Below are 10,657 nucleotides of genomic sequence, written 5' to 3'. Positions count from 1 at the left end.
GGGTGTTTGGGCGTCGAATGTAGGGCCACCAATTTTCCAAACCACGTCATGTCTTACACTGTAATCGACTCGTATCGGGTCAAAGACTTGGTCAACACGCAAATTGAGTTTCGGTTTCCATTATCGTATGGTGTGGTAAACGGCAAATATGAATCTCTTGAGAAAATTTCTGTTGTGGGCACCTTGACCCAAACCTACGATGCTGATCTACACTCGAATTTGGGTACTATAAAGTTTCCTGAACACCCTAAAGTTGCCACCTATCTTCAGGGCGGCCCGGGGTTTCCCTGTGTTCAACCATTGACCAATCTGGGCTTCACTAAAGAGCTTTTAACCAGAGGTTATTCTGTCTTCTACATGGACCAAAGAGGTACTGGGTTCAGTACTCCATTGGAAGTGGGTACAATTGGTCAATTGGTTGTGAGGGAAGCGGAGGAGAGCACTGAGGCGTACTCAGAGCGGGTAGCGGAGTTTTTGACAAATTTTCGTGCCGATAGTATAGTTGAAGATTTGGAGCGGATACGGAAAATCCTCTTGGGTTCTACAAAATGGACTCTTTTGGGCCAATCTTTTGGAGGTTTTTGCAGCTTTACCTACTTGTCAAGATACCCTGAATCGCTTGAGGCGGTTCTTGTGACTGGAGGTGTACCTCCTATCCACCATACAGTGGACCAAGTATACCAGGCAACGTACCAAAGAACAAGTGAAAGAAACAGCCATTACTACTCCAAATATCCTCAGGATGTTTTGAAAGTTCATCAGATTGCTACTTATCTTTCCCAAAATGATGTAAAGTTGCCCAATGGTGGAACACTTTCTGTGGAGCGGTTTCAGCAATTGGGCTTACTGTTTGGTGGTACTGGAGGTACCGATACTCTCCACCAAATCGTCACCAAATTCCACCACGAGTTGATACACTTCCAGTCCCCTACCTACCATACTCTTTTCCGGATTGAATCGCAAATGAGCTTCGATACCAACATTTTGTATGCGCTTTTCCAGGAAGCCATCTACTGCGATGGAAACTATTCTCCCTCTTTCTGGAGCGCCGATCGGCTTCGGAAGTTACCACAGAACCAGAACTTTGTGTTTAGCCCAGCCATGAAGGAACCGCTCTACTTTACGGGAGAAATGGTATACAAGTCCATGTTTGACGATTACACGGAATTGCGACCCTTCAAACTGGTGGCTGATTCTTTGCACAACCGGAAAAGATGGACCCAGCTCTACGATGTGGACAAGCTCAAGCTGATAAAATGGAAAGATGTGCCCATTGTGGCGGCTAGCTACTTCTACGACCAGTATGTGGACTTTGATACGACGATGAAAGTCAAGCGCTCCATATTTGGATTTGAGAATTTAAGACAGTATATCACCAGTGAATTCTTCCACGATGGCATTCGAGCGGACTCTACGAAGGTACTTGGTTCGCTTTTTGATCTTCTCGCCACAGAAATTGACTAACGAAATTGAATGCATATATGATATTTTTATCTAAAAGTAGTTGCTGGGAACAAAGCCAACTCTCATATCGTCCTTTCCTTTCATGTACCCTACGAGCCACTTTGAAGTTCCCAAATCGTATGCAATTGAAACAACATCGCCTTTGCGGAACGAGAGATCGCCTGGCTCCACACCGTCAAAATCAAACTTGGCTGTTTTTGTGGTTCCGTCAGCAGCATCGACTAGCTTTGCAAAGTACACAGAAAGCAGAAATAATCGCTCGGTGATGTTAGCTGGAACTCTATGATGGCCTAAATCAGGCAACTCTGCTGTAATTGGGGCCTCTGTGATTTCATTTTTTGCTGAATTGTATAGCTTGGAAACATTCTTGTTGTAGTCGTCGTCCCTCATAGTTGACTCTGTTGGTAGAGAACTAACACTAGAAAAGGAAGAAATCGAAGAAGCTGAGGAAATTGAGGCCGAGTCCGAATCCGAATCGTTATCTGCTGGGACAAACCATTGTGAGTTATGACGACGAGGCACAGGAGGACCATTGTGAAACTGAGGAATAACCAGCTTACGAGCAGTATTGGTCCTGGGAGGAAGTGGAGGAGCAGCCACGGCAGATTGTGGAGGAGTTATGTCGTCAGCTTTTATGATTTTGTGAGGATGGTAGGTTTCTGAAATGTTGTATTTGGGATTGTTGAACTTTTCAAAAGACTGCAATGCGTCTGCTTCCAAGTAATCGGTGAATATTCCGTTCTTCTCGTCCTTTGCCTTGACTACGTGGTTCTTGTCCACTACTTTGTTGGTGACTTTGGTCCATGCATTGGAAAGTTTCAGGGTTTTGTCCTGGTCGTCGATCTCGGTATCAAGAAGTTCTGGGCGCTTGTTGTGGATTATGGAGATAAAAGACTCGATCTGGAGTCTAGTAGGAGTGACCGCTTCGTTCCAGAGGTCTTCGATTTTGTCCAATTGGGGTATATGTGGAGCTTTTTCTTTGGTATCTAACAAGCCCTGGAACTCACCAAAGTAACGAAGCGATGCGTCTATGTCTTGGTAGAGATCCAATTGCTTGCAGAAGGTGATTTTCGTGATATTTTCCACAAACTCGTCAAGAAGAGATAACGAGTGTGGAAGTATAGCCTTTAGTTTCTCGTCGATCCGAGTGAATATACGACCTGCTTCGAGCAATTCGTGGTCCAAAGCTTCTAGTTGTTTGCGTTCTTTGGGTTCGAGCTCGGTTGTCTTTTTCATGAGTTTATCCACCTTATTGTGGATTTTGTCGTAATTGGACTTCTTCTTGTTGCGTTTCTTGATTAGCTGAAGAATCAGTTTGAGATACCCAATCATCTCCCCCACTCGAATTTTCATCGACTCAGCATGGTAGTCCCACTCCCCCACCACGCGGTCACGAAGCTGTTGTATTGTAAGCAGATAGTTTCTCAATTGGTGATTTACACTTTCTATCAAAAACTGTCTTTCCTTTGGGTGCACCAGTGGCACGGTTTCTTCAGCCTGCCACGCATCAAATTGATGGTAATACTTTTCTATGTCTTCAAAATGCAAGGAATTGTCTCCAATAAGATCTATGAATTGTTTGCAAATTTTTAAGTTTGTTTTGAATAATTTGTTCCAGTGATTTTTTGATAATCGATGCATTTGAGATACGATAAACTTTAACCCAGAAATGGATTGTTTGATGTCATTTCGATAGTGCAAGATGATCTCATCTTCATTGGAAAATTGCAGGTGGTGGTGGCGAATTTTGTCCAGGACGGCGGAACCGAAAACATTCATGTTGGATTTGATTTTCTGCACCGACATGGTCGGAATGGTAGAGGAAATGGTCGGAAATCGGCCGCGACGTGGGTGACATCCGGAAACTCTGGAACCGCTTGTGTGCAGGTGCCGTGGCTGCGGAAACCATAAGGACTCAGCAAACACCGTAAATGAATCGCACTATGACTACGAAATGGTTTCTTTCTTTCTTTGAAATTTACGCAAGAAATTAGAGAGCAATCTGACTAATAAAACTGATGCAGTCGTTCCTATATTTCTAGATTTATTTTGAAGCATGCTAAGTTTCAGTTGGAGCCAGCGTTTCTAGTATCCTTCTTTTGATTTTCATACTCAACCGTTAGTTTCTTCACATTGTCCATATGTCCCATAATTACCACACGACTCCAACGAAAAAGCTTTATTCAGTCCAATCAGAATCAACCCTGCCCAAGTCCCTTTATCGGATTCACGAGTACACCATATACCGCAATAATGTTCGTGATTTTTTAACCACTCTTCCATGGATTCTAGAATTGCGGAAATTTGTGCCAGCTTATCACAGGTTTTGGTAGCTTCAACCAGAATATGCAAATATTTGCTGCCATCCTTACTGGTGGCCATTTTTTGGTTTATCTGACACGGTTTTGTTCGAAGCTGAAAGTAATTTGCAATATTGAGACTCACTTGCTTAATGTGAGCGGTTGCATAGTCAATGAAACGAATTAGTTGGTGAGTGTAATTTCGATTCGAGTGCTGTTTCTTGTAGTTGAAAATCGTTCCGTTCAGTAATGTTAACCGTTCGGGAACATTTTTGGTGATGTTACTTAATGCAATAAATTCTTCATCAGCAAGCATATAATGTGTCTCTCCAGGGCAATTGTACTGTAAAAATCGACCTTTGTATAAAACTGGAATCAATTGACATGAATCATTGGCTCTTTTCAAGTAAATCTGTGTGTCAATCGCAAGTACAAACCAACTGAAAATTAAGAACAATAATGGTTTTGCATAATTGAGCTTCATAGCGAGCTATCAAAGAACTAAATGAATAAAGAGTGACAACAGGTCATCCAACAATGTAACAACTAGATCTATGTAGGGATTAACATTATAATTCTGCGATATAACCTCCGATGTGTCTTTACCAGTGCGAAGAAGTGGTTTGATCTACGTCCGTTGGTGAATGGATGTGAATTGCGAAAACAGATTGTTGATATTAACTTTCCACCTTTGAGTAGTGACCCGTTCTCGTATGAGCTGATTATATCAGATCACTTTTCTCGCTTCTCTAGTCGACTTGGCATGAACGGGCCACTATCCTCTTGCGACATTCAAAATCTGACTTACTTAAAGCAATCTGGTTTGTATTTTTATCATTGGTTGCAAAATTTCAAAATAATAATTATTGGATTTGAAACCAACTATGAAATCGAAGCAGCCCCAGTAGAATTCAAATGATTATAGAAGCTGAAGAGTACTCAAAATGATGGTTTTGTTTCCATCACCACCAAGATTTTGTGACACAAACCGGAATGATGAGAAACTAGCTCATTCAATAAGTCTAACTACCTGATGGACTCAACAAGGAAGAATTAAGTTTCTCAACGTCTTCGCTCAAGCCACAAAAAAACTAACTGAAAGCAACAGTTTGGCTTCTTTCTAGAGGAAATGATTACAGTGCTGATGGAGACGTTAGGGAATTGATCGAGATGAAAGGTTAGATCAACCACATCGAGATCTTTTCACAGGGCTCTTGGCTATTATACGAAAATCAGAGAAAACGAAAATTGGCTATCTAATTTACTCAAGAAAAGCGAAAGCTCTTAAACGTATGAGTGTCTCGATTCTAAATGTGCAATTGTTGCCGAAAAATGTTGTTAATACTTGGAAAGTGGCTCCTTAAGATCAAGTTGCAAAAGTGACTGCCGTTGAAGCTCAGGAACTTGTTCAAGCCCAGTGCTCAAATTTTTCGCGCTCTTGATTTTCCATTTCACCAACTTTGACTTCTTATGAATTAAAAAATAATTCGCAAATTATCAACGCGAAACTAATTAATCTTGATATGAGAGAAGACAAACCATATGAGAGATTTGTCGCAAGAAAGGAAACTGCGAAGAGACGATATGTATGAGGCGGAATTCGAAAAGTTGAACAGAAGCATTGATGCGACTTGCGAACGAATTGGTGATATGAACGAGAAAATTAATGCTATGGACGAGAAATTAACGGCTCTAATGGACAAACTTACGAAACTCGAACATATGATGAGTGACTTTATAAATCAATGGCGACTGAAGCAAAGCCTGCAAACTACGCAAACGCCAATTGAAGACAGTACGCAAATCTCCCCAATTGAAGTTAGTACTCAAAGCCCACCAGCTATAGACCATAACATTCAAATCTCCCCAGCTATCGACAATACCCAAAGCTCCTCAGCTATTGACCATGAAACAAGCTCCCCAACTATCGATACGCAAATTGAGCATCCTAGAGTGATACACCCTCCTCGTGGTTCGAGCAATGGAAGAGCTTGCTTACCACAAAGTCCCCCAAATTTCAATGGCAGACCACGTATACTTGGTAAAGGCATAAAAACAGTTCCACTTTTGATCGAAGAGTTTAACCTTATTGACTCATGTAAGTGGGCAAAGTCTGCCAAAGAGAGACAATACCTCATGCGCCGACGGCCCACCGTTGAATATCTCAGGCTTTCTAAGAGTGAACCTCTTGCAAAGGAGTTTGGACAAGTGGACCTACTTGAACTTTATAGAGACAAACAGGGACTTACAATGACTCAATTGTCGACCAAGATCAAATCATTCAGTGACGAAACGGAAACTGCTGGTGGTAGAAAGAGAAGAAATTTCAATCTCACAAGCAAGGAAAAGGTTGATGATCTTCTTCGGGACTTTATTACCATATCGTCCAGGTACGGATTGGAATTGAGTTTGAGAGAAAGTAAACGCTCTAGAATTGAGAATTTGGAGTAAAGCGAGGCGTCCCTTGACAATTGGCTGAAAAAGAAAACGTAGAAGTTTCAATCATTTCCAGCAGAGTATCAGTGAACGTGGTACAAGTGTACCGGTATAATTCACTGGTATAAGTTACTGGTATAAGTTACTGGTATAAGTGTATATTAAGTGTATATGTAGAGAGTGTGTAATGTAAGTGTACGGTATACTATACTGGCTGGATAGTTTCCAGGTTGAATTTACTCGTGTTCAAATTGTCATCAGCCTCAAAACACGAATAAATTCTCACTATTTTTCACCCAAATATCCATACTTATTTCCGGGAGTCGTCTTATTTTGCAACCTTAAATCCGTCCTCTTTTTGCAACTATATGCGCGGCTTTAACGTAAAATCACTTTTAGGTAAGGAGAAAAGCTCCCATTCCAAGCTAAACCAGTAGCATATAAGACTAATGTGACTGGACTCCACGAGCACTAACAACTACAGAGCTAATTCCAAGAGCCAGAAAATGTTAAACTAGAATTTCTGGGGCCAATATACAGGTGTAGTATATTGGTAAAAGACTTCCGCTTTGGGTCACTATGGGTCTGGTGACTCTGCGTAGGCCAGACTATAAACAATGTTCTCACGTGAGTGTGGTTGTGTGTGGCAGTAGAGATTAACCTAGAATAGCTGCAACTTATTCTAGTATCTCGTTCATCAATCGTATATATTTCCTAGCTAGGGATATACGATATTTCTCTCGTTCAAACCGTGCTCTTTACCGCTGGTGGCACCTCCTTATATAGGCTTTCCCGTGAGGGGTAATATGCTCCAAACAGCCCTTCATGCTAGCAACCGCCTTGGGATCGGCGAAGGTCAGCTCCACCGATCTTCACTCGATCCTACATATGCAACATGTCGAGGTTCTGCATATTCTAACAGAAAAAGGTGCAAGAGCCTTCAACTTCGAGTGCAGTACTGCGAAATTGGCTGCAAATTATTTGGAAGCTCAATAAAGTAGTCGGCCGCAACTTGTCATAATGGGGTGCGCTGCGAAAGAAAGTGGAACCTTCCGAAGGTCAAAGAACCTGAAAATGACGCTGAGATGACTGATTCTGCTATCTTTTCTCAATTTCCTTATACTTTCCGATTACTTCATTCTCTCAATTTTCCTTAAACTTTCTGGATCTATCTCTTCTTTCTGATGAACAGTACGTGGGAAAAACATACATTACTAAAGACGAAAACGAGAAATAAGCGATAGCCACAAACTTATGAGAGCAGCTTACAGCAAAAAAATGAACGATGAACCTCACATTTCAAATCATTCTAAACACAGAGTAATTATACCTCAGCATATTCCTTTTTGATTGCATCCTTTTCGTTTTTGATTTCATTCTTTTCGTTTTTGATTTCATCCTTTTCCTCTGTGCTCTTCGGGGGTGGAGTTAATAGGATTGATATACTAATAAATTGAAAAATATCAGCACGAGTTGAATATTCTAGGTGGAGTAATACATCGATAATTCCAGATAGAGTTATCTTCCATGATGGGCTGAAGTAATTGAAAGCGGTGCAACATATCACAACGCACGCAACAACGCACACAACAACACGAATAAACCTGAGGATAAGTTTTAATGGCTCACGGGAAACCCATAGGGCACGCACCCCTCTTACACATATCACAAACAATGCACAACCGGACCAGAAATAAGAATTGTGTTTATTCGCTCTTATTTTTTCATCAGGGGATCCTTTCTGTTTTTTTAGCCATTTTTCACGAGCTTTTTCTTTCTTCAGGCAACCCGGAGTCGCCATAGTTTGTTTAGTCAAATCTTTGTCCAAATTAGAGGTGGCTGCGAAGCTCAGTTTTTAAGTTAGCTCTAGCTAGTAATCTGCCAAACCGAAAGAAAGTGGAAGCCTCTATCGAAGGTTCAGCCTACTGATTCTGATATCTCTTGTACTTAATTTCTTATTCTTTCCATTTCCTTCAATCTCTCAATTTTTCTTAAACTTTCTGTTCTATTCTCTCTTACTTACTCTCCTCTTACGTGATAGACAGAGTGTTGAACTAAGCAGGAGTTCTATTAGATAATCAACGTTATACTCCATAAGGGCAGTATCGCCGGATAATGGCTCCTGGCTCTATAAAGGGAAGAGAATTCCCAATATGGAATTTTAAGCGAAGAATTTAGATCTATTAATTAGGATAGTAAACTAATATAATATCTAAAGGACAATACGGTTGATTCCAGCAGGATTTCGATCGATAATTAGGGATCGGATACCTAATTAAGGAAGACATTATATCACCAATATAGTGCTAGTGTAAATTCCAGATAGCTCACACAACACTACACCCACGGTGAAGGATATCATCACGTAATCTGCCAATAATCCAACACAGAGCTCGCACTACTTTCGGCAGACTCGAGAAGTTACCGAGTTGCGGCACATTACTGGGCCTCCGTTCGTATTTGGATCCGGATCCCGATTATGCAAAACCTAAAAGAATTGCCGGTCAATTGTAAAGAAAATTAGTTGCCAGAAGTCTGTTTTTCTTTCCGTTGTTTGCTTATATCTGAATAAGTCTAGCCAACTTGTAAATCTATTAGAAATCAATAAGTAAACACTTACAAGAGACTTACCATAAAATAGGTGTCCTAAAATTTGAATATGAATTCTATACTACCATACCAACTTAATGATCTAACTTCTGATGCAAAACGTCCAGGATAAGGCAAAAAGAACTTGTCTTGCATACATCGTAGCTCGTGAGTATTGCAATGATTTGACAAGCCTACAATTCTTCGTTCTGATTGTGATGAACAGTACGTGGGTCAAACATATATTAATCAGAAAACATATTTAAACTAAGGAGAGCAAATGTTTGATACCCACATTTTTAGCGAAGGAAATGAACGGAGATCCACTCATTTCAAGTCATTTCTAGCCATTTCAAACACAAAGTTATTATAACTCAGCATTCTTTCACGTGTCAGCTACCAAATTGCTAATAATTCGAGCAGCTGAATGTACCGGATATAGATGGATTCTATAACTAGGTAGCAGTAAACGTAAACGAGATAACATGTAATAATGCACACAACAACGGAAAAAAAGTTGGACATAACATTTTCTAATGGCTCCTCACGTCGATAGGAAACGATTAAGGCATCCACCCGTCTTGCAAAATATATCACACAAATGACTAAGGTACCAAACCAGATATAATCCGGAGCTCTATCCCTTCTTATGCCGACACCAGGGGATGCCTTCTGGTGTAGACGATTTTCTTCACGAACTGTTTTACGACATTTTTCTGCAAGCAGTATCAGCGTTGCTTTCAACTCTGCTCTCCAGTTATTCAGAGTCATGGCCCTTGTTGTTGTAGTCGTATTTTCCATTTGTGTTCAAATAAATTACAAGAGGGAGCTGCGATCAATGGTCTTTTATATGTAGATCGTGTCCAGATCAAAATGCAAATCGAACGGCTGCATGGCATTGCATGCTTCGAAGGGACAACCCCTGCAACTATTCATGCAATTCACCTGAAATATTAAAAGCAAAATACTTGAAATATTATGAATCGAAATAATTTTCATTAATCGCACTTGCTTCAAGTATTTAAGAGCAACTAGAATGATTATACTACACTGTGAAAAGGTCCGGTCGTAAACGTAGTGGCGAATCTTTTGGTGTTACATGTACACCCTCTCCCTTTCGGATGTGCCCCTTACGTCATCTCGCAGTTGAATATGCATGCAGCTCGTATCGTGTGAGCTTAGCGAGCCGCGCCTTGCACTAAATAGGCTTGTTAAGTTCGCCAATCTTTGATGATTTTTATGAGATATCTTTCAATCTTAACATTCGGTGGTGACTTCTGAGTACCTTTAAGTTGCTTGAGAAACCTAGAATTTACTTCTAGTCCGAAAAACTATGCTTCTGCATTTATGCGGGAAGGGCGGGGGGAGGGTCGCTACCCAAATGCACAACATGCATGAAGAATGACCACCAAATATGTCGCAAATACAGTTCTAGACCTTGCTGATCTTTTGAAGCCCTCCATATGCATATTCGTGCAGCCTCGGATTTGATCTTTGTCGGTTTTTAGTCTGATTGAGACGAACGGTAAGTGGGTCAAACATATATTAATCAAAAAAACATGTTTAAACTAAGGAGAGCAAATGTTTGATACCCAATTTTAGCGATGGAAATGAACGGAGATCCACTCATTTCAAGTCATTTCTAGCCATTTCAAACGCAAAGTTACCATAACTCAGCATGCTTCATGATAAAGGGAATAATCACATCTCGACATGAAGCGTAAACATCATATCTAGTATCAACAGGTGAATCAAATGCCCTCTCGTGGAAGTAGTACGATATACACAAGCACGTAGCCAAAGAAAATAATCTGTATGATATTTTTTTTAATGACTCACGTTCAAAGGAAACTTGTAGGGCCCCAAAC

General features: G+C 40.7%; 5 protein-coding genes across 5 annotated transcripts; 2 read left to right on the top strand and 3 right to left on the bottom strand. All coding sequences in view use genetic code 12, as the record gives it.

Moving 5' to 3' along the window:
- Positions 1-48: 48 nt before the first annotated feature.
- PGUG_00274 (uncharacterized protein) lies at positions 49-1,464 on the top strand (the record flags this gene model as incomplete). Its single annotated transcript, XM_001486847.1, has 1 exon — positions 49-1,464. One exon carries the CDS (start codon positions 49-51, stop codon positions 1,462-1,464), a length of 1,416 nt encoding a protein of 471 aa, XP_001486897.2.
- A 30-nt stretch (positions 1,465-1,494) lies between these two features.
- Positions 1,495-3,270, bottom strand: PGUG_00273 (uncharacterized protein; the record flags this gene model as incomplete). Its single annotated transcript, XM_001486846.1, has 1 exon — positions 1,495-3,270. The coding sequence occupies one exon, from the start codon at positions 3,268-3,270 to the stop codon at positions 1,495-1,497; it is 1,776 nt and encodes a 591-aa protein (XP_001486896.2).
- A 306-nt stretch (positions 3,271-3,576) lies between these two features.
- Positions 3,577-4,248, bottom strand: PGUG_00272 (uncharacterized protein; the record flags this gene model as incomplete). Its single annotated transcript, XM_001486845.1, has 1 exon — positions 3,577-4,248. One exon carries the CDS (start codon positions 4,246-4,248, stop codon positions 3,577-3,579), a length of 672 nt encoding a protein of 223 aa, XP_001486895.2.
- Positions 4,249-5,306: 1,058 nt separating this feature from the next.
- On the top strand, positions 5,307-6,215 carry PGUG_00271 (uncharacterized protein; the record flags this gene model as incomplete). The annotated part of the gene is made up of 1 exon (XM_001486844.1): positions 5,307-6,215. One exon carries the CDS (start codon positions 5,307-5,309, stop codon positions 6,213-6,215), a length of 909 nt encoding a protein of 302 aa, XP_001486894.2.
- Positions 6,216-7,524: 1,309 nt separating this feature from the next.
- Positions 7,525-8,001, bottom strand: PGUG_00270 (uncharacterized protein; the record flags this gene model as incomplete). Its single annotated transcript, XM_001486843.1, has 1 exon — positions 7,525-8,001. The coding sequence occupies one exon, from the start codon at positions 7,999-8,001 to the stop codon at positions 7,525-7,527; it is 477 nt and encodes a 158-aa protein (XP_001486893.2).
- Positions 8,002-10,657: the final 2,656 nt, after the last annotated feature.

Source organism: Meyerozyma guilliermondii, genomic scaffold (assembly GCF_000149425.1).
Source record: "Meyerozyma guilliermondii ATCC 6260 scaffold_1 genomic scaffold, whole genome shotgun sequence".
NCBI classification, from domain to species: Eukaryota; Fungi; Ascomycota; class Pichiomycetes; order Serinales; family Debaryomycetaceae; genus Meyerozyma; species Meyerozyma guilliermondii.
The sequence above is the reverse complement of the archived record's forward strand: the minus strand, read 5'-3'. Positions and strand labels throughout refer to the sequence as shown.